Source organism: Juglans microcarpa x Juglans regia, chromosome 8D (genome assembly GCF_004785595.1).
Source record: "Juglans microcarpa x Juglans regia isolate MS1-56 chromosome 8D, Jm3101_v1.0, whole genome shotgun sequence".
In the NCBI taxonomy this organism is placed as follows: domain Eukaryota; kingdom Viridiplantae; phylum Streptophyta; class Magnoliopsida; order Fagales; family Juglandaceae; genus Juglans; species Juglans microcarpa x Juglans regia.
Window position 1 is genome coordinate 12,017,293 of NC_054608.1, and position 24,440 is coordinate 12,041,732.

At 37.2% G+C, this 24,440-nt stretch overlaps 2 protein-coding genes across 2 annotated transcripts; both read left to right on the forward strand.

The window, feature by feature from the left end:
- Nucleotides 1-5,085: 5,085 nt before the first annotated feature.
- Nucleotides 5,086-8,643, forward strand: LOC121243738 (cytochrome P450 734A1-like). Its single transcript, XM_041141871.1, has 4 exons — nt 5,086-5,847; nt 6,538-6,782; nt 7,250-7,613; nt 8,061-8,643. Exons 1-4 carry the CDS (start codon nt 5,362-5,364, stop codon nt 8,478-8,480), a joined length of 1,515 nt encoding a protein of 504 aa, XP_040997805.1. The 5' UTR covers nt 5,086-5,361; the 3' UTR covers nt 8,481-8,643.
- A 4,717-nt stretch (nt 8,644-13,360) lies between these two features.
- On the forward strand, nt 13,361-18,605 carry LOC121242744 (probable protein phosphatase 2C 55). The gene is made up of 5 exons (XM_041140690.1): nt 13,361-13,606; nt 14,001-14,907; nt 15,991-16,312; nt 17,346-17,495; nt 18,150-18,605. Exons 2-5 carry the CDS (start codon nt 14,171-14,173, stop codon nt 18,444-18,446), a joined length of 1,506 nt encoding a protein of 501 aa, XP_040996624.1. The 5' UTR covers nt 13,361-13,606; nt 14,001-14,170; the 3' UTR covers nt 18,447-18,605.
- The last annotated feature ends 5,835 nt before the right edge of the window (nt 18,606-24,440 follow it).

Genomic DNA, 24,440 nt, shown 5'->3' on the forward strand with positions numbered 1-24,440 from the left:
TATTCTTTGGTTGCAGGTGGTCATGAGGTGGTGGCAGTGAAACATATCCATAATAGATGGCACCATTCAAATAGGGAAAATATGAAAGTTGCAGATCTAACTGATTATGATAATAAAATGTGGAGGGTGGATGAAGTGCAGAACATGTTTGATGAAGAATCCCATACTGCTATCCTAAGAACTCAATTTGATAGAGTCATATGGAACCCAAGTGGCAACGGAAACTTTTCAGTAAAATCAGCATACATATTCTGTGGAATGGAAACAGGTCTGGAGATTCAAGATTCAAGATGGATTTAAGCTATTTTTTTGGAGAATTGTAAGGAAAACAATACCAGTAAGAGCAAAAATGTTCCAGGTCATTGATGGGCTGAAATTGGAGCTGTTTATGTCCAACCAAGAGTTGGAGACAATTGAACACCTGTTTTTGGGATGCCAATTTGCAAGAGTTGTATGGAGAGAATCAATGCTCCTGACAATGACGGGATTTTCTGCATTCTACACCTAAATGCAAAATTAGGGATTGACAATAAAAAAGAAAAGGAGCTTTCCCTCTGTGAAGTGATCATAATGGACACAATTTGGCACTATAGAAACAAGTTGGTCCACAATGGGGATAAAACTAGATGCAGTATGCACGGCGAGAGCGGCCATGAGATCCCTAAAGGGCCACATCTTGGCATGTAAAGAGGAAGGGAAGGAAGAAGAGGTGCTATAGACTGCACTAAAAGCAGGATGATGGAAAATAAATTTTGAAGCGGTGCTACGAGCAGATCATGCCTATCAGCTCAAGAATTAAAGAAGTTATCCAAGAAGCTCCAACACAAGAATGTTTTCTCTGTAATCAAGAAGAAGAAACACCACTCCATCTATTCTTAAAATGCCCAATTGTTAGGATTTTGTGGTATCAAAGCTCGTGGCACTGAAGCTGGAAACCTTGCCAATTCAGTCCTTAACGGATTGGATAAAAATGATCATTTCTCTGACTAAAGAATTGGGATTGCAAGAGGAAGAGGCTCATCACTTTCAACTATTTGCTGTGATAATTTTGGATTTCATCTAGAAGTCAAGAAATGACATACTCCATAATCACACCTTTTTCTCTCTTGAATCAACAAAAATCCAGTTAAACAAAATATACCAGGAATACAATGAAGCATGGAAAACAAAAAAGCAAAGCCAAGTAGGCAGTTGGAAGACTTCCAAATAATTTTCAAAGCTTCTCATTTGACGCAGCAGTCAAATATTTCTTCTAAGTGGCTTCAACAGTATGCAAGGATCATAGTTGAAAAATTTTGAAAATCCAAACGGAAAAGGTTCTCACCTCCAATCCTCTAGTAGCCGAAGCAAAGGCAGCTCTCCTAGCCACGAAAATGGCCTCCCAAAGACAACAAGAAATGGCAATCTTGGAAGGAGATTCGCAGCTGGTAATAAAAGCCATAAACAATAGAGAAACCTCTACTCAATGGCACATTGACCCCATCATTGAAAATATCAAGCACATATCTGCCCCTCAAAGGCTTTGGAATTTTTTCAAAATTTATCGATCTGCAAATCGATGTGCGCACTCTGTGGCACAATGGGCAGCAACCAACCTTGTTTTTGGTTGTATACCTACTAACCTTTTATTTAGATGTTTGTTGTTTTTTGATAGTGGAAAAGATCCACCCCAAACTTTATAGTACTTTACTTATTTATAATATATGCAAGCTTGCTTAGGAAAGATTAAAAAAAAAAAAAAACAAAAAAAAAAGAGAGCAGATCATGCCAATGCTATTGCAAATGGCAGAGACCAAAGGTATTCTCCATGAAGCATGAGAAAGTTGACACTGGATCCCCTTATGAAGCAAAATTTAAAGCTACTGAAGTGGCCTGCACATTAGCTAACCATGCTGGCTTTCAAATGATCACCATTAAAGGAGATGCTATGGACATAATTACAACCATAATAGATAACCAAGAGCAGGAAGAGAAGGCTTTAAAAGATTGTATAAATTACATCAGAATTGATTTAAGGAGGAACAAGGACTGGAGGATTGCTTGGATTCCCAGATCTGGCTAATATGCAAGCTCATGAGGTTGATAAGTTTTTTTGGGTTGTTCAAAGGGTTATGGAATTCCATATTGTAAAATGGGTGAAGTAGTCCCCGTAACCTGTTTAACTTTTGATGTGTTAGTGATGTTTTCTTCAGAAAAAAATATAAAAATATAGAAATCCACAATTTTTTTAGGGGTGTAGAGTTTTACTACTTGCAAATTTGGTGAGTTAACAAACCACATATAGTGTGATCCATTATAATTAATGAAACAGTTAAAATACAATACTTTTTAGCCATTGCGAAACCCATTTCAATGTTGTGTTAAGAGCATGAAACAAAAGCTTCTGCGTGGTTTGGATAGGCAAAGCATCTCATATGTATCTTATCTGGGTTGTATGCTCCTAGAGTTTTGCCTATCTAAACATTGTATTTTTTCTCTAAGTTTTGAAAACATCCACTTCAATAAATAGTAATAAACAGTGTAAAATTGACAGTGAAACAATTCAAAACAATAAATGAACAGTACAACCTGACGTAAACAATAAGTGAACAATGCTTAATAGTATATGAACAGTGCAAAATTTCAAAGATTTGGCTACTCTATAAATACCGTGGGACCCATCCTTTTTCAAATACTAAAAAATCAAAACTATCTCATCTCATCTCACTATCCAAACATATATTTTTTTATAAACTATCTCATTTCATCTTAATTCAAAAAATTTTACTATTATTTAAAATATTTCATTTGAACTGTCTATTCAAACCGGCCTAAGTATATTTTTTGAAATTTAGATTTTGACATGCACTCACAGACTAAGAGCATTGACATTGGATTGACTATTTTACTCTTCAAATTTTGACTAATATGTAACCTTTTCACTTTTAGCTAATAATTCAAAACTTAAAGTATACATTGGATTAGTCATTACACTCTCTATAATAATAAAATATTATTATTTTATATTTTTATAATTAATTTTTATTTTTTAATTAATTCTATTTTCATAACCTCCTATAATTTCCAACAATTATATTCATTTTCATTTTCACAATCCAATAAATAAAATTTCATCACACGATATCAATATTATCAAAACAATTCCATTGATCTTCAATGCAACCAAGCCAATTCTCACAAACATCATCACTCAATGTAAAGAATATACAAGGCTTTGAAGGAGATAAATGTTATAGAAACACTACAACAAACTCAAAGAGCTTTCAGTAATTCCTCCATTGAGGCCAATTTCTAGCATGAGCATCCAGTCCACTAACCAAAAACTCAAAATAGCAAGTGGATCTCTTTTCCATATTGGAGTGATGGTAAGTTTGCACATGCAGATAGAGCAGTTGATATGCTCACACAATCGAACTTGGTTCCTTCCCCAATTTCAGAGCAGCCAAAGCAGCACAAGCAGGCAGAACACTTGCCAGGGTAACAGAATTTGGTCTCATCTTTTCTTTTAGTAACCATCTAAAAATTTCCAAAGCATCACTATTAATTCCATTAAGCACAAAACCTGAAATCATAGCTGTGCACACGATGACATCAACTGTGTTGCTTTGGTCAAAAACCTTGCGTGCCATCCCTACATCCCTGCACTTAAAAGTATATATCTATAAGTGCACTCTTCACAAATAGATCCAAAGGCACACCGTGTCTTACTATGTAACCATGAATTTCCTTACCGTGTTTGAAACTTGCGATTTCAGTAACTGATGGAAGGAAGCTTGCAAAGGTGATCGAGTCTAGTTTGACACTAACAGAAATCATCTCACGAAACAAATTTGAAGCCTCACACATAAACCCATTTTGTACAAATCTAGAAATCATTCCATTCCACATTGCTTCTGAGGCACAAACTGATATCATACAAGCAAAAGTCATGGAATTGGGCTTAATTTCACTATTTCTCATTTCCAAAAACATTTTTAGAGCACTACTAGTATCTCCAGTTTTTACATAACCATTAAGCATGACATTACATAGAACACCATCTTTATGTGAAATTTTATCAAACAAACATCGCGCATCATTAATACAATCATTCTCCACATACATTTTGATCAAATAACTGTAGATAATATTTAAGATGAAAAGTGTTTGGCTAATTCAATGTGGGCCAACTATTGATCAAGTTAGCTAAATTTAGAGATGAAATGTTATTTGAAGAAGCCAATGTGGATGCTAGGGCTGCAACCCGACCAACCCGGTTCGTGTTTGGGGCCGACTCGACCCGGCCAAGAACAAAATAAACCGACATGGCCCGACCCGACCCGCAATTGGAAGCCAGTCTCTCATTTTTTACCACAAACCCATCAGAAGAAGAAGAAGAAGAAGAAGCTTTAGAGGGAGCGTGATCCTTGGAGGAGCTCGGCCACTCGATTCTGCATCTTGAAAGTATCAAGTTTGAAGCCTATGGCGATTTGGCCTTTGGCCCAGGCGTCCTTCACGAAAATCTCGAAATAGTAGTTTCTGGTTCTTCTTTAATGGCAAGCATCGTGAATGAGAGCGTATATATGAATAGCGACCGTGACAACGATAGAGAGGGAGGCCAGGAGGATTTAAGTAGAGAGGGTGGATACGTTGATGGGATGGAAAATCAGGATTGGGACTGGGAGTTTTTAATTAAGTTGTTTGGTTTTCACAAGGGTAATGAGAATAACTGGCAATATTTGGGTGAGAGTGTGGGGACTTTTAATTGAAAATGACATGATTGACTACACATACTGACGTTACATTTATTAGCTACAGTTTTTTTTTTTTAAAGCTACCTTGATTGACTATACAATACACATGCTGATATTGATGGGCAATATCGGTTTCAGCGGATTCGACCCGCAACTTTCTTCACCTGATTTTTTTAGTCAGATCAAATCGGGTCGGGTCGTATGGGCGGACGGATGGGGCACTTACATTTTTTGCACAGCCCTAATGGATGCTCTAAAGATCTGAATTCCCACGAGTATAAAAATTAAAAAGGGTTCTGCAACTAATAATGTCAACATCCCTGAGAAGAACACTGTAACCCAATTGTAAAAACTCTCTCAAAATTCGAAATTTCAGTCCCGAGACAGCATATGCTTACCTCCTTGTCTTTGCAACAGAATCAATTTCCTTTGCATGCTTACAGGAAATCTTGAAAACTCTTAACTATAAAATATTGATAAGTCCAATCATGGCCAGCCTTAATGGTTAGTATATCATGATGTGCAGACGACGTCATTGGCTTTGAGAAAAAAAATTAAACATATTCTTCAATATATATATAATATATATTTCAACGCCCTCTGAAGTTACTCTCCCTCACTGTTCACCATGAATTTTGTTCTCTTTCTTGCGGTGATTTTCCTGCTCTTCCTTTTAAAGTTTGTGTACTCGTTCGTATGGGTCCCACGGAGAATCGAGAACCACTTCCGAAAGCAAGGAGTTCGGGGTCCCGGCTACCGTTTGATCACCGGTAACTCAGCCGAAATCCGGCGAATCTACGCCGATGCTCAATCGAAGCCAATGATCACCTTCGACCACGACATCCTCCACCGCGCTGCTCCTTTCTACTACAGGTGGTCGGGGATGTACGGGAAGACCTTCCTGTACTGGTTTGGGTCGAATCCAAGGCTGGCAATATCCGACCCGGACATGATCAAAGAAGTCCTTATGAACACGACCGGGTCATTCGGAAAGATCCGGCACAATCCCTTGGCTAATGTTCTCTTCGGTCAGGGACTTGTTGGGCTTTCGGGCGAGAAATGGGCCATCCATAGACGGATCACAAACCAAGCCTTTAATATGGAGCGAGTTAAGGTGACCCACGTTCTCTATTTGTATACGGCATGTCGTTTTTACTTTTAGAAAACAATTAATTTACCATTCTTTTATAATTAATTTACAAGTCTAGAGTAGTTTGTAGAAAAGAAATGTGTAATCCATAAAAGATATCATAGAATTAAATTCGATTTAACGGGATAAGTTAGATTGTAAAATTTATTTTACTGTAAAGTAAATTTGAAGTATCAAATCAAATCATGTCAATTTGCTAGTTTATTTTTGTGAGAAATCTATTAAACACTTTTTTTTTTTTTTTATTAGAATTGAAGTGGCATGAATTAATAATAGTTGTAAAAGAACTGCTAAGTTCCGTTTAGATAGTGAGATAAGATGAGATGATTTTAGATGAAAGTTAAAAATTGAATAAAATATTCTTAGAATATTATTTTTTAATATTATTATTGTTTTGAGATTTAAAAAAATTGAATTATTTATTAGATTTTATGTGGAAATTTAGAAAATTGTAATGATGAGACGAAATAAAAACGTTTCTGTATCCAAACGGGGAAAGTATATTGTTATCCCACTGTTTTACAAGGCATGTCGCTTGGACATGTTACCAAACTTTCCTCGTGGGAGAGCTTTTGGGTAATATCTGGACATATTATTATGGTTTAAAGTGGGAAAGATCTTAATATTTACACCTTTCTGAAATGAATTTTGCAGTGCTGGGTACCAGAAATCGTGGCTAGTATTATAAAGATGATCGATAAGTGGGAAGAAAATAGAGGAGGGAGAGACGAGGTTGAAATGGATGTTCATAAAGAGCTTCATGAACTCTCAGCAGAGATAATATCAAGAACAGCTTTCGGAAGCAGTTTTGAAGAAGGGAGGCGCATTTTCAATTTACAAGAGCAGCAAATGCATCTTTTCTCCAAGGCTGTCAGAAGTGTATATATTCCCGGATTCAGGTGACCTCTATGTTCCAACTTCTAAAGTTCAATTCAACTCCAAATTTATACCTTTGGTGTATTTAGATTGTCTTGGACTCTAAATGCATAACTTGCCCACTTAAATAAATACAAGACAGAATCCTGAGACTTCAGAAGAAATATGAAAAACTTATATGAGACTATGAAACCCATGATTAAAGATGCTTAGTTTTGCTTGCTGTCAATAATTGGTATCTTTTCTAGTGACAGTCTATTTGTCAGTTTCATTGATTCACTCATTGCTCATATCATTGTGGTAAGAACAATATAAAGGGAATTTCAATATTTCATAGTAGCATTAATTGGGTTACTTCTGTGAACCATTTTTGCATTGATCTGAAAAAGGGTTAAGCAAATGAGTTTTTGTAGAGGCTTTAGTCTTTTTTATACAGATTCAATGATGAGTTTCAATTGATTCTTTGGCTTCTTGTAAACGCAACGCATAGGTGGTTGCCTACTAAGATGAACAAAGAAAGGTGGAGACTAGAGAAGGAAACTCGAGACTCTATAAGGATGCTGATTGAGACCAATGGGAAAGCAAGGGAAGATTCAAGAAATCTCCTTGGTCTATTAATGTCTTCTTATAAGAATCAGGATGGCGAAGAGGAAATACTGGGAGTGGAGGAGATCATAGATGAATGCAAGACCTTCTACTTTGCAGGAAAAGAAACAACTGCTAACCTTCTAACTTGGGCACTTCTTCTTTTAGCCCTGCATCAGGATTGGCAAACCAGGGCACGGGAAGAAGTGAATTGCATCTTCCATGAAAACCAGCTTCTAGTTGCAGAGAAATTAAACGACCTCAAGATCGTAAGTTCACATTCTTCTTAACCAGTCAAATTTTAAAACATTTTTCAGAAGACTTGCTATCTATTTATGGAATTAAATTAGATTTGTGTCAGAATCAGGGAAAATCAAAGGGGATAGTGAGTTTTTTTCTTTTTAAAAAGTATTTGAAGTGAAATGATGTGTGAATTATTAATAACAAATGTAATCACAGTGCCATTTTTCTTTTGGTTGAGCCTTGCACATTGGTTCTGGTTCACACAGAATTTCAGCCTCAAATAGGATAGATAAAGAAAGGGGAGTACAGAAAAAGTAAGTAATGTCAATAATAGCATGCATGACTAGTTACCCAATATAATAATTGACTATTTTTTTTTTAAAACAAAATTGACAATCTAATTTCAGATATCATTTCATGAAGTATCTCTTACCCATTCATATACATATCACTGCTTGCCATTTTCCTAACAGATAAGCATGATAATCAATGAAACATTTCGACTCTACCCTCCGGCTGTGATGTTGATGAGACAGGCGTGTAAGAAGGTTAAGCTCGGGGACATCGACGTTCCTGCTGACACACAGCTCTATTGTGCCTTGACTGCTGTCCATCATGACATGGAGATCTGGGGTGAAGATGCTAATAAGTTCAACCCATATAGATTTATGGAGCCTCGAAAGCATTTAGCTTGTTTTGTCCCGTTTGGGTTGGGTCCCAGAATCTGCGTTGGTCAAAATTTAGCCATAGTTGAGGTGAAAATTGTCCTAGCCATGATTATTCGACATTTCTCCTTTGTGTTATCTCCAACCTATGTTCATACCCCAATGTTGTTTGTAAGCTTGCAGCCTCAATATGGTGCGCAAATAAGGTTTAGGAGGCTTTCTACTTGAACATTAGTAAGTTGTAACCCTTGTTTATTTTAGTTTGTCTCTTGAGTTTTTTGAACAAGCTTGTAGAAATATTTTATTCTACCATCCTATCAGCAGAAGAAGCCATATAGCAAGCGAGATTTACATATGATTTGGTGGTCAATTCAGTATATAAATTGTAACATTTTGTTGTGTTTTTTTTTTCTTTTTTGGGAATAACTGCTTCTTCATTTCATTCATCAATAACATTATTCATTACAATGCTTGTCAAACTGTATGTATCTCTCAATAACATTAGGTCCCTCTTCTAACCATAGCACCCCATCTTCACATTGTAATGCTAATTTGGCAACTTGATGGGCTAGATTATTGCTCTCTCTAGGCGTGTACTGCAATTTCCAGCTTCCTCTTTCTCTGAAAACAGTTTTGATGTCCTCAATAATTTGTCCATATCATGAGTTGTTTGTTTCCTGCCTCTGAATATCCTTTATTACGGCCAAAGCATCACCCTGAAATAATACATTTGTTAACCCAATTTCCACACACTGTCATTGCCCTCCAAAGGGCATTTAATTCTGCAATGACTGGATTACTAACATATTCCTGAGGCATACATAATGTAGCAATCAGATCCCCTTCCCCATTTCTGATGACTACTCCTCCACCCATCTTAGTTTTCTCACTGTCTAAAGCAGCATCCCAGTTTGCTTTCAAGAATCCGCTGCCTGGTTTATTCCACTTTGCTAATCTATTCACTGGCCTTGTCTCCTCATTTGTTTCCTTCAATGACACTTGAGCCTGCTGAAACTTTTCTAATTCAACCTTAGCCATGTTAAAAACAGCTCCAGGACTGTCTAACTTCCCCTCAAAGAGAAGCTTATTCCTCCTTAACCATATTCTCCTTAGAACACAAGTTGTCTCCTCCAACACAGTTTTCTGTAAGTTCCCCATCCTCTCCCACAAGCTGATGAAGTTTTCCTTTGCACAGCTCCATTTTTGTAGTGCACTGAGTGACTCAGCCCAAACATCAGAAGCTGCCCCACAACTCCACAAGACATGACATGTCGTTTCCTCCACCTGTTCACAGATTGGTCATAGAGCATTTTCAGTAACTTTCTTCTTATAAAGATTGCTTTTAGTAGGAATAACCTCGTTAACAGCTTTCCAAATAAAAACCTTCACTGCATTAGGTACATTCAACTTCCATATCATGTCTCACCCCACTCTAGAGCTTTTAGAGTATGATTGATCTCCCCCACCACTCTCGATCTCTGTACTGTTAGATAATATGCACTTTTTACAGTAAAGGTTCCAGTTTTGCTCAGTCCCCAAAACAGTTTGTCCCCAGATCCTAGTTTACTCAAAGGTAAGCTGCATATAATTTTTGCTTCATCCTCATTTACCACCTCCTTTATTAGACCTGTATTCCAGCAAGCTTTTTGCTGGTCAATAAGCTCACTACTCTTGCATCCTGATGGAGCACCCTAACTGGAAATTGAACTTTGTAGGTACATGGTGTGGGTAGCCAGTTGTCCTCCCATATCTTTATCTTAGCTCCATCCCCAGCTCTCCACTTCATCCCTTCTAGAATAAGGTATCTCGACCCCCATATACTCCTGGACAGACCCCAAGCTTAGCATTCAAGATGTCACCATTTTTATAATATTTTTCCTTCAATATCCTAACTGTGAAAGAGTTAGTATTTTTTAGTAATTTCCAAAACTGCTTTGACAGCATTGCTTGATTAAAGTTCTCAATGTCCCTAAATCCTAGTCCCCCTTCATTCTTCGCCACCCTTACCTTACTCTATTGCTTCCATTGGATTTTCCTATCTTGGTTGCCATTGCCTCACCAAAATCTGGCCATTAAGGCTGAAATTGTTTTACACAACCGCTTTGGGAGCTTAAAAACCCTCATTGCATATGTAGGAATTGATTGAAGTACTGTCTTGATAAGTATCTATTTCCCAGCTTGTGACAGAAATAGGTTCTTCCAACTGTGAGTTCAATTCCATACCCTCTCCTTAATTCCTCTAAATGAATTATATTTTGAGCTACCTATAACTGATGGTAAACCTAGATATTTCTCAAAATTCCCACTGATTCTGGCATCAGAGACCCTTGCAATATTGTCTCTAACTCCAGCCCCAGTATTAGTACTGAAACATATTAATGTCTTCATCATGTTTAACTTTTGTCCGGAGGCCAGTTCATATCTGTCCAACAGTTTCCTCAAATATTCCCATTCTTTCTCACGTCATTTGCAGAAAAGAATGCAATCATATGCAAAAATCAAATGATTGATTCTAGTGCCACCCCTCGAAATAGAAACCCTGTGATACTACCTTGCCTATCATCTTTATTAATGTAACACCCCATTTCCATAGGTTAGGAGTGTTAGGTATTTTTCATAAAATATAGTCCGGTAAGAGATATCATATTTAATAAAATAAATTTAACATTTATTTCATAAGAGAATTATTTAATAAAAAATCATGTCTCCAAATGATATTAAATGAAATAAATTGAATAAAATTCATGTCTTAGAAACAATTTATTCTAAGAAGTTTGGGATTTAATTGATTGTTCCATCTAGTCCTGGCCTGCCTACTCATCATCCTTACCTGTGTGGTTAAAAACATGAAATAAAACTAAAATGAGTCGAAAACTCAATAAGAAACTCATCACAATATAAACATAATAAATGTAAGGTTTTCATAAAATTTTTAATGTTGAGAGCTTAAAATCATGATTTGCTTATATTGATGCTTATGCTATGCATGACTGATTTATCTGAATTGACTGACTGATCTGGTTTATCTGACTGACCAATACACTTAATCCTGTGTGCGAGGTTGTGCGCGGGCCCCACGTCCTGCTGTTGCAAGGGGAGACCCTTTTAAACACATTTTGTCATGCATTTGAATGATCATTTGATTAAACTCATTTGATCTTATCTTACACTTGAATTTAAGATAACTTATGTGTCTTATACGACGTGAGATACATGACATACATACTAATAAAAATAACTATAAAGTGCTGAATCTGAATATGATGCAGAATGACATGATCGTGTGCTATGTTGGATGACATGTTTGCATAATCGCGACGTGCAAGATATATAAACACTAGCTTTCAAGAATTGGTTTTAATAATAATCTATTTGACTAACTAACATGCTACTCCTAATTTATGATCAAGTTACTTATCTCGCTGCATTGCTTCTTGAATTTCACTTCGTAGCTCGTTACCTTTATGAAGTATTAAACATCACTAAATCTACTTAAGAAAACGTGTCCTAAAACAAGTAATGAGCCATAAGGCCGCACTAGACGTTAATAAACGGAAATTGGCTTGTCCCACATAAAAGAGCGCAAAAGACTCCATCTTATGCATGTATAAAATGTGTGTATTTGTTACCTTTTGTGAGTTTTCTCTAGGTTGGCACATGCCCACAAATAGGCAATGACTTCAAATTATATGCTTCACATCCTTTGAATTTTTCAGTGTTTTTAGGGTTTGAGAAAATTATTAAGAGTAGTGCTATATGTATTTATAATTTTACATATTAAATTTATTTTTTCAGTGTTTTATTTTAAATTTTAAATTTCATAATTGTTAGCATATCAATAACTAATACATGAAAAAATAAGTTTTTTTATAAATTTTTCTTAAGTACAATTAGCACTTTTCAATTATTAATATTTTCTTACAAAAATTTTATGTCCGGTCATTTTTGCATACTCTTTGTGCACTCCATTGATATGATTGACTACATCACTTTTTTTAAATATAAAATAACTGTTTTGGCCAATCACATCAATGGGGTGCACAAGGAATACGCAAAATTGATTGTATGTATCAAAACTCATTTTCTTATATTTAATCCAATACTAGAGCATCCTCATTGGATTATGCAAATGCAAATCCAATGAGGACTTTGGCTAATAGACCTCAAAAATAGTTTGCATTGGATTATACAACTTCAAAATGATATGACTTTTAGCTATAGTAATTTGAGATTGGTGGTTATATTTGTTGGTAACTGTAGTTAGACCAAATTGATTAAAAAACATTTTCTCTTTTTTATTTGCTTTCCTTCTGCACCATTTATTTCATTTCAAAGTTTTTTTTTTTGCCTATTATTGTTGGGTTCAATCTTTCAATTTGCTTTGTTTTAGTGCTCCTAGGGTTGGGATTGTATTTCCATATAGCTTTTAATTTAGAAAAAGAATTAATAGAAAAAAATTGAAAAAAAATATTATTAAATTTATAATATTTTATTATTATTTTGACTAATAGATGAATAATCTAATATGTGAATAAATTTTGAGTGGATTAACCAAATGTAAAATCATGTCATATTATGCAAATTTTACATTTACATTTGCATTTACATAATTTAATGCTAATGCTCTTACTACTTAGCTCAACGGTTAAATCTAGTTTGAATCTAAATTCAAATAACTTGAACGTTGTTCTGTCGAGTCTAAATAACCTAAACTCACTCGAAATTGCCTTATCGCCTAAATTAAATTACTAACAATTTTTGTCCAGGATAAAAACAACTGTTCTTAAAAAATATCTTTCCAATTTCAAAATTAGTTAATTTCAGAGGTCATATTTGAAATAAAAAGTTAGGCGAGGGACCTATATTTAAATTTTAAAGAAGATAAAAAGGATATTCGCCACTAGCGAGCACAGTTATACCATTTTCTGGTGCTCCCACGAAATTGGATGAAAAAGTGAGAGCAGGTGACCATTCCCCAACCTGGATGTGTTACCTTGAGCCATAGTGACCAAACTACCCTTACCAACGGGCAAAACAACCTAATGTTCACACTCCGTTCAGTGTCCAGAATAGTCAAAACGCATTACAGTCGGATGTCACTTTCCTTTCCGCCTGGGGCTTTTTTTTTTTTTGTAGGGTTTCATTTGCATATGCGTTAGCCGCCACAGAAACCTCTGGATTCTTTTTCTCTGACATTTCAGGCGATCGCGAAATCGGAAAGAGGGAGAGAGAGGGATGGAAGGTTTCAAGAAATCTATTGTTTTCCTCACCTCCACTTTTGATCCCTTCCTGGAATTCATATAATACAGGAGGTTGAATTCTGAGGTTTACACCGTTTCAGCTCTGCGTTCGAGGTACGGGCGTTTAGGGTTCCGAATTGAATATTGCCCCGATTGTTCAGGAACGGTGAGATCTCGTTACCTATTAATTTATCGGGTTTCCTAATTTTTTGTTCTTGTTAACATCGTTTTTAATTTGTTTTCCTGGGATTATTGTAAGGAGTTGTATATATGTGCTCCTTTATTGGATTTGTGCGCTGGATTTCAACGATACTATCTTGGTTTTCTGAGATACGATCATATTTCATGCAGATAAATCACTTGAATAGGAAGTAGGAACATTTTATTCCACCCGAGGTTTATATCCTTATAAGGAATGATTATCTATTCTAACTGTAACGTCTATATTATTGTGATATCTATGCGTATTTAGTTTCGTTTCCTTATCCAGGGTGGTTTCCCTTTCCAGGTTTCTGAATCACTGTTGACTTATTGAGGAAAGGAGGTATATTATTATCAAGAACTTTATAAACGTAGATGTATTGGGAGTTATGAGATTTTCTCTTGCATATAGAGGTACAAATAGTGCTCTCTGCAATAGACGGGTTAGAGTGCAAGTCTTTTGTTTAAGAGGGTAAAATGCCATCTGCTTATTTCTCAAGACTGAGAGCTGCAATCGGGAGGTCAATTGTAGGGCAAGAAAGTGGGCTCCCGGATGCGGTTGATGTGGTAATTGGGCAAGGGAAGTCATTGTTTGGCAGTTCTGGCTTGTTCCATTCTTTATCATCATCAACTCCAGATCTGCACGTGTTATTAAGACCTGGAAGTGTATTTGCTGCAAGACCGGAGTTAGTTAGCCGAAAAAGGAATATCTCTGTCGTTGGAGCACTTTCCCGTACACTATCCATTCCATCAGTTTCTGGTCCTTCCTTTCAGATCTGTGCCTATCATATTGATTGCGTGCTTAGTGAACCTACAATCAGTAGCAGATTGCAGAACAAGTCCATGGCTGCGTGTGGTTCCAGAGCTGTATTTAGTGATTGTTCCTTGGATAATTTAACTTCAAGGCACAAGCACCTTTCATTATCAACAAATAGTACCAGTATCTTTTATAGCAACAGAAGTTTTGAGAGTTGCAGCAAAGCTAGCATGAGTTTAAAAAATTGTGACAAACCCAACAGTAATGCAATTTATGGATATTTCATGTATAACGCTGCAAAGAGGTTGTGCAATATTCACCCGTACATAGAATCAGGACCAAGAGACTTTCATAGCACATCAACCACATGTTTCTCTGCTGGGACTGCCCCTGATGTATCCTTTGATAATTCTACTCGTGAGGAGCAGCTTGGAAATTCTACAGACTCATCTGAACAGTATGTTGTCTGACACAGTTTCAGCTATTCTCTTATTTAGTTATGTGCAAAACCTTTATTCTATACTTTATTGATGATATTATTTTCTGGATGTTTGAAGTATTTGTCATCTGAAATGTATGTACAGACATGTAGAGACTGAACCTAATGTTGCCTGCATACATTATGGTCACAATATTATCCTCTGGGTTGTTTTCTCCCCACACCCTTACTGTGTTTTGTTTAGTGCTAGTTTGGAATGAAGTTATTGTGGAGGCTAGGTTTTGCCCTTATATTACAGCTCATCACATTTCTATTAGTTTCACCATTTTCATTGCTCGGATGTGAGCCCTAGATTCCCTGTACTGTTGACGTACAAATTACTGTTTCAGTGTCATCATTCTAGTTGTAATATTAAGCGTTATTTTTTCCCATAGGTATCAGGTATAACTCAAAGGGTCCATTTCATTCTTTCCCCTCCATCTGCACCCAAAAAGGTAGTTTTTAGTGTTATCCAAAAGTCACTATCTTTTGTGTGAAGGCCCGGTTCACAAGCTACTTTTGAATGGCTTAACAGAATAACTTTTATTATTTCACATATTACTGCTTCTTTTGCTACTACTTTTTATTAGTTGTTTTATTTTTTATACTGAAATTTACTAAAGGGTGCCCCACTGTTGTTTTGTTACTCATATAAAAACTAGTAAGCTTATGCTTTTACCCATTTAAAAGATTTTTATTTGAACCTTACTTCTGTAACTATTTTTTTTTATATTAGTATTTCTGTAATTACGAGTCTTTAACTGATACAAAAATAGTGTAATACTGCTTGTGGTACTGCACAGTGTGAAGTAGTAAGTTTGTGGCCATCCCTGCTAGTATAGGAGCTTTTTAGCTAGCTTAGAACTTCTTAAGATATTGTGGCTTTTTTTTTTGCTGCTATAGTGTTAGAACAGTTTGAATATATTCCTGAATCCAGTGTGCGAAAAACATGTGCAAGCTTGTGGTGAAAATATCATGTTATGATTTTATTAATATAACATAGTTAGGCAATGAAATGAAGTATTAGAATTTTCATTCTATGTTGCTTGGTTTTGACTGCAGGAAAAATTCGGCAAGCAAAGCACTGAAACTACTTTCAGGATCATGCTGTCTGCCTCATCCTGATAAAGAAGAAACTGGTGGGGAGGATGCACACTTTATTTTTGATGAACAAGCCATAGGAGTGGCAGATGGTGTTGGTGGCTGGGCAGATCTTGGTGTTGATGCTGGAGAGTATTCGCGGGAGCTCATGTCTAATTCAGTATCTGCTATTAAAGAGGAGCCCAAGGGTTCAATTGATCCCGCTAGGGTCTTGGAAAAAGCTCACTCAAGTACAAAAGCCAAAGGTTCCTCAACTGCGTGCATCATAGCACTCACAGAAGTGGTATGCTTCTTCCATTTTGGAAATACCTTTATGCCTGCCTCTAGTTTCAGGCCATTTACCTTAAAAAAAGTATTATTGACTTCATTATTTTAAGAAATTTTGCAATTGTAGCCTTGCTTGTTCCAGATATTGGAAGTGCCATTCTTTAGTCTGCAGATCAGTTTATATTCCCTCAGATGAAGTGTCTTTTATCCCTTTTGAATTTTGTAGCTGATTCATTTCTCAATGCATGACCATGATTATCATAATTCACGGAATAATTACAAGATTTTTTCAGGATTATCTTAGTTCATGAAAAAATTGCAAGGTTTGTTCTGATTGTTGTTTCTAAATAGAAAAAAAAAAGAAAGACGGAGTGACAATAGATTTTACTTCACAGCATGTGCACTCTTGAGTGCTGGCATTGGTAGAATTGACTTAAGGTAGCTCAGTGGAATTGGTTCAAGTTTCTGTATTTTGATATCTCTGGAGAGGCAGCTTCACTCTGAAAGTGAGATAAATGGGTTTACTAACCTGCTTACTATTTGTTGTACACTGCACTAGACTGAAGCTAAATTATGATTTCTGTGTATGGAGACTTGTGGACTCTAGACTCATCCTTGTTTCAATGGGATTTCTAGTAACAAATTATGTTAAAGGCCAAAACATACATGCCCCTAGACTGAACTTGACTCGTGAAATAATTTATTTTTTAACTATGGTGGCTAACTACATTCAGCAGCAATCGGTTGCAAAATGATCCAAACCTTTCAACTTATAGCCTTAAAAGAAGTTACTTCTAATCCTAGTTTAATTTAAACTGAAGAAGGTTTGAGTAATTACATCATCTCCCTTGATTAATAAGAGGAACTGGTCTTATCTCATGGTACTCGGGGATGCAAATGAATTATCTAGTTCTGGCAAGGCATGTTACTGCTGGACTCTATATGTTGTAATCTCTGTTCTCTTAACGTCTTTGTAACAAGATTTCGGGAGTATTCTGTTTTCACGACTGGCAGGCAATATAAATTAATTGCTCGGTTTGTCATTCCAGGGCATTCATGCAATTAATTTAGGGGACAGTGGCTTTATGGTGATCCGAGATGGGTCTACTATCTTTCGATCTCCTGTGCAGCAGCATGATTTTAATTTCACCTATCAACTGGAAAGTGGGATTAATGGTGATTTACCTAGCTCTGGTCAGGTTTGTGCCTCTCTCAATCATTCTTCTCTTTTTGTAAATTCCTTTTGTGGCGGGACCTAATTGATTTCTGAAACTGAACATACTGTTCCCACAATCTATTTTCTAGGAATGGATGGTCCTCCATATATTTTCTGGGAGGTCTAAACCTTTCCCTTGAGAATTTGTTACATTATCACTTAAGTGATGCGTTATTGCTTGGGATTCATATCTTACTTTATGTTATTATTCCATAATTTTCCTGAATAAGTTGAATATCTTTATTACTATTGTTTAGATATGATCCTGGCCGATGCACTTTATTACTTTTAATTTGTTTATCTTCTCCTTTTTAATCCCCATCTAATTATCTCGGAATTATTTTATTAATGAGTTGCAGAAGTAACTCATGGTTGTAGGCATTTAAAATACTATCTGTTCACTTATATATTAAACTCTGTTCAATTAGTAGACTTGGTTCTAGAGCTCTATTACAAAAAAAGAGGTGATAAACAAAGAATAAATTTGAATTCATCAATTTGTTTGTGTATCAGCAATAACAAAAGGTGAAACCCCAGTACATAAAAATGAATTCATCAATTTGTAATTATAGTAATGCGATTATGAAATATGTTAATGAGATAAGTGTTAATGAGATAAGTGGGCTATGTGATTCAGGTTTTTACATTTCCTGTTGCTCCGGGGGATGCTATAGTTGCAGGCACAGATGGGCTATTTGATAACTTGTACAACAATGAGATTACTGCAGTGGTGGTTCATGCCGTGAGAGCTGGCTTTGGGCCTCAGGTGACAGCTCAGAAGATAGCGGCATTGGCACGTCAACGAGCACAGGATAAAAACCGGCAGACACCTTTTTCCACTGCTGCTCAGGATGCTGGATTTCGCTATTATGGTGGTAAGCTTGATGATATCACTGTTGTTGTTTCGTATATCACGAATTCTAGCAATGTATGAGATTCTCTCTCTCTCTCTCTCTCTCTCTCTCTCTTGTATATACCCTATTTCATTTTAATTGATCTTCAAGTCAGGGTTTTTGTAGAATCAAACTCTTGGTTATACAGGTGTATGCCCTCACCATTAATGTGAAAACAAAATGGTATTTCTTGGTTTGAATTGAAAGCTTCCCTGCATACTCTTGCGATCACCTCTTCCCTGACTATGCTTTTGCTTGATTTATGTAAAGAGAGAAAAATTCCACTTGTAGGGTTCCCCCACAGCACACCGCACACTGAATGAGTAGCAGCGTGGCAGGGACCCAGACCGGGTTTCTTTTTTGATAACGAAATACATTTATTTTTGATAATGATTTATTTTTTGATAAGGAGGAAAATAAATCGTTTGCAGAAAAGGGTGATTATGAGGATTCGGAAGATGATAAACCATTGAGGGCCAGACTCAAGGGGAACTCCAACTATAACCACATAGGGCTCTTAGCAAACCTGTTTTTACAACATCATCGCCATCTGTGTCAAAGATTACTGTCAAAACACGTTCTGAAGATTTGGATGATAGAAGTTCCATTGTCTTCAAAGTTCCCATTGAAATCCAATGTAGGTACTTCCAGTAGTAAACCATATGATTCCGGTGATAAAATACCTTGAGGGATAAACAACAGAAATCTCCCTTGCCAACGGGTAAGAGTCCTCTAGATAAGACCAATTCCTCAGAACAATCTTCAGTTAAAAGGACGAAGCTCTCAAATACACAAACACCTAAAAAGATTAAGCAAGCGTCAGTCAAAGCAGAACAAAAGACCGATGGTGATGACCATATTCCAATTGCCCAAAGAATAAAGTCATCCACATCACTTAATAAATCTTCTTCCGCTGAACAAAGTTCAACATCATTCAAGAAAACAATTCGAAATGCATTTGGGGCTTTTGAAACAAGCGTGTTTAGGTTAGAAAAAGATTAAAAAAAAAAAAAAAGTAACAAGTTGCAGGTGTGCTGTGTAAGACCTCTGCATAGAAGAACTCAAAGAGAAAAGCTGTCCCTCGTGTTGATTTTGTTTTACCCAAGCACACTTGCTAACTTCATATACTTTAAGTGAGCGTTCATTTAAAGAAGAGTAGCATTGCTCGAATGACCACCGCGCAAGCTTTGGTTTGATGCTTGGATTGTTTATAACATCCGTAACAAAAGTTCTCGACGCTCCATATTTCTTGCCTGTGGCATGTTTAACCCTTCTAAATGAGGACTGTCCTTGATTTAAAAAAGGTTTTCTTAGATTGAAGTTGGATTCTTTATTAATTAAAGGTTACAACTTACAAATGCTGGAGTAGTAATCCTACTAAATAAAAGCTTATATGAGCACTATACTATGTTGAGGTTGCAAGCTTACAAATAAAATTGGGGCATGAACACTATACTACTAAATCAGATTTGTAGCAAACTATTCATGCATGCATGCGATTATTGAGATTAGTTATTTTATGTCTCCTCATTCTTTGTTTTATCTTGTTTGAGGCCGAAATTTTCAGGACACGAAGTCCAAAATCATTGTGCAAAGACTCAACTGAAAGGAAAATGACAATTTGATTACACTTTGTTCAGAATCTTATGGACAATTGATGCAATCCACTTCCTCCCTTGCCCTGGCTTGCAAATCCTGATGTTGGGCTAAAAGAAGAAATGCCCAAGTTAGAAGATTAGCAGTTGGCTCTTTTCTCTCAATTGAGAAGGGCAACTAGGGCTTCTTGTTGGCGCAAGCCGCCGGCCTCATGTCTTCAACGGCAGGACAAGGGGCTGATGTAGGGCAGAGTGGTCGGTTGGAGCAGGGGAAGACGACACATCCTTTGCGTATTGAAGGAGTGGCATCGGCAGCCAGTTATGCGGATGTAGTGTTTTCGAAATCGCAATTCCTCCCAGAGGTTGGTATTCCTGTGCATGAACCTCAGTTTTAGGAAGGAGAGATGTTTTTCCTTTTTTTAAAGGTGGAGATTAATCAATCTGCAGAACCTTTTTGGTATTTAGTGGTTCTTAAGTTCTTACAGCATCGGCCTTCTTTAGATTCTATACGTGGTTTCATAAAAAGTCGATGGGGCTTGAAATCAATGCTAGTGATTAGACAGTTACAAAATTCGCGTAATGTTCTGGTACGAATGTGAAAAGAGGAAAATTTCATTAGTGTTATGGCGCGAGGAAACTCAGTGTCTTGGAAGTCCTTTTCGGGTGTTTTATTGGACAACAGATTATGTGGAAGATGAAGATTTTCCTTGGGTTCATGTTTGGATTACTTTACCGGGTCTACCTCCTAATTATTTTCAGGAATCCATGTTACGGAGTATGGTTAATGGTTTTGGTCGTTATCTGAAGCGAGACAATGCAACGGCGTGTGTGACTTGGCTTGAGGTGGCACGCATATGCGTCGAGATAGATGTGTCTCAACCGCTGTGTAAATACTTTTGGTTGGGTACTCCGGGGTTGGCGACAAGTCATTACCAGCAGGTTCTTTTTGATTCTACGCCTACATTCTGTGTCTATTGCAGGAAGCAGGGGCATTTGATGGCTAAGTGTGCAAGGCGTGAACGAGATGAAGAAGGTAAAAAGGAATCGAAAGCGGGTGTGTAGGTGAATGGTAAGACACAATCCTCTAAGAGTATTTGGAAGGAAGTGGGAAAGAAGCTAGCGGTGGAGATGGTTAAGAGGGAAACTTCGAAGTCTCGATGTGGAATTATTTTGGAGTCTATTCAGACTCGTAAGGAAGCAGATAATTGGATATCTAAGAAAGTGTAGTTTGTGTCGCCGGTGGGGGAAATATTTGATTCGTGTATGGGTGAGTTGAAGGAAGGATTATCTCAAGAACCAAGTTTTAATGTACAAGATCAGCAAATGGGGAAGGGTCGTAACTATGGGGATGATTGAAATGCTGTGGACGGGATGACTAATGGTTTTTCTTTCCAACGTACTTCTATAGGGGAGGTTCAGGAGCAAGTAACGGGAGAGCCTATTTTACAGAGTGGGAATTGGTTCGAACTTACTGAGGCAGAGGTGGATGATGATGTCCACGAATTACATGAAATTTCCGAACCAAGAAGTTCTCTGAAATTGGTAGATGAAGCCTTGGAATTTCAGTTAGGAGGATTGGGGGATAGGGCATTGTTTGCGGACGAGGATTTGGGTAGGGCGGGTTCTGAAAGGGATTATGAGGAGGAACTGAATGAAGTTGCTGCTAAGTGCTTCGACTCGGATCCTGAGATGCATGTACCATTGAAAAAGATAAAGGGAATACGGGAAGAAAAATCTATTGTTGTGCTGGAGCGGCGTACTTGCTATAAAAAATTGCTCTAATTTTTTGATGTATATTCTTATTTGGAATATTAGAGAAATTCTTTTGTTGAAGTGTAGACTTCGGCGTCTTTTGAATAAGTGTCGACCTTCAGTGGTTGCCATCCTAGAACCTTTTTTAAGTTCGAATAAATGTAGTAGATGGGCAAAATGGATGAAACTGCCCCACTATACCAATAATGCTGAAGTAGGTGGAAAAATTTGGCTGTTTTGGGGTGATGATTTGGAGTGAGTTTGAATTGTTGGCTATGTCGAATCAAGCTATTAATGGATGGTTTGTTCATGGAAATTGCGGGGTGCTTGCATCTTTTGTGTATGCTAGTTGTTTTCGGGCTAAGCGACTGGAGTTTTGGGATTTTCTGAGGGGGCAAATGTTTGGTGGCCTTCCTTGGTTTATCGAGAGAAATTCTAATATCATCCGTAGTGATTCTAAAAAGATTGGCGGTCTTTTACAGGCCTCTTAGGCCAAAATGGAGTTTAACGAGTATATTCATGACTGTGTGTTGGTGGATTTACCATGTGAAAGACATCAATTGTCATGGTGTAATGGAAGGTTAAGTGGTAGATGAATCTGGGCACGGTTGGATAGAGTGCTCGTCAATATGTCTTCTTTAAACTACTTTGGGGATGTTGCGGTTAATTATTTACCGCAGACCACGTCAGATCATGTCCCCATGTTTGTTCAACTCTTGCGAGATTGAGTGTCTCTCATTCGGCCATTCAGATTTATTCGGATGTGGGGTTCTCATGAGGGGTTTCTTCCTCTAGTTCAGGAGGTTTGGAATAAAAGTGTGGATGGATGTGCAATGGTTCGGATTAGTAAAAAGTTAAAGCTTCTTAAAAGTGCTTTGCGAGGTTGGAATAAGGAAGTATTTGGTCGTATTAAGGGGGAGTTAAAAACCTTGGAAGACTGAATTATTGGGCTGGAAATTGAGCTTTCTAGTGCGTACTTGACATAGGTTGAAGTAGAGCTGCTGAAATGTAAGCAGGAGCATTTGAAGTGGGTCCATCATGAAGAGATGTTGGCATGTCAAAAGTCGTGGATAAAATGGCTCGAGGAAGGTGACTCTAATACCAGTTTTTTTCATGCATCTATGAGAATGAAGAAAAAAAATAAAAGGATTGATCGAATGCAACTTGAGGATGGGCGTACGTTGACTACAAGGGAAGAGATTGTTGAGGGGGCGGTCTCTTATTTTCATGAATTGCTTTTGGCGTCACCTACTGAAATGACACAGGGGGTCTTGGAGCTGGTAACGCTGGTGGTCTCCATAAGGGATAATGAGAAGTTGTGTGCTGTTCCTTCTATGGTGGAGGTAAACAATTCTCTGTGGTCGATTCCTGCGGATAGTAGTTCGGGTTCAAATGGGTTTTCTGCGAGTTTTTTCTTCCTGGCCTGGGATATTGTTAAAGATGATCTTTTAGAAATGGCTAAAGAATTTTTTGAGGGGAAGCTGCTGACTACTTTCTTTGGGGCTACTAATTTGGTATTGATTCTAAAGGTGGATGAGCCTTTGGGTTTTGGTCAATTTCGCCCAATAAGTCTTTGTTCGGTGGTGTATAAAATTATGTAAAAAATAATGGTTTTTCAGTTGGCGTCGGTGTTGGAAAAAATCATTTCTCCTAAGCAGGTTGCATTTATTCGGGGTCAGAGTATTTTTGAGAATATATCTCTAGCTCATGAATTGGTACAAGGCATGAACAGGAAGGTAAGTGGTGGGAATGTGATGTTGAAACTTGATATGACCAAAGCTTATGGTCGGGTGAATTGAAGTTTTTTGTTAGAGATGTTACAGAGATTGGGTTCTTTGGATAATTGGAGGAATATTATTTTTAATGCTATATCTTCACCTTTTTTCTTAGTGATGTTGAATGTGAGTATTAAAGGATTCTTCAAAGTTTCGCGCGGTTTACGGTAGGGTGATCCACTCTCCCCCTATTTATTTATTTTGTCTAAGGAGATTCTTTCTCGAATGCTAAAATGTGAGTTCAGTTTGGGGCGAATTAAGCCTTTTCACCCAGGTGGAGGAACTCTTATTACTCACTTGCTTTATGCGGATGATATTTTGATTTTTGCCAATGGTGGGAAGCATTCTATTCGGAACCTTATGGCGATGTTGCAAAGGTATGAAGTATTGTCTAGGCAGCTAATTAATCCTAGTAAGTCTTCCATATTTTTCTCCTCATCTATGTCGATTGATTGTAAGAATGGACTGAAAATGATTTCGGGTTTTGAGGAGGGCAGATGGCCATGTACATATTTGGGCATCCCTCTCTTTGTGGGGCCATTAAAAATTCGTATGTTTGACTCCCTATTGGCTAAAGTCCAAAAGAAGCTTGCTGGATGGAAGAGTAAGCTCCTATCCTTCGGGGGAAAAATTGTTTCACTGAAACATGTCTTGAATAGTATACCTATACACATGCTTTCGGTTTTAAATTTGCCAAAAGGAGTACACTCGGCTATCAAGAAATTTTTTTCAGATTTTCTGTGGGGCTCTTCGAGGGGGACTAAAAAGAGGAAGTGGATTACTTGGAGGAAAATTTGTTTGCCGGTAGAAGAGGGAGGACTCGGAATTCGGGATCTTCATAAGGTTCAAGAGTCATTACTTATGAAATTTGCTTGGAAGATTATTAAAAGGGGATTGATGTGGTCGGAGTTTT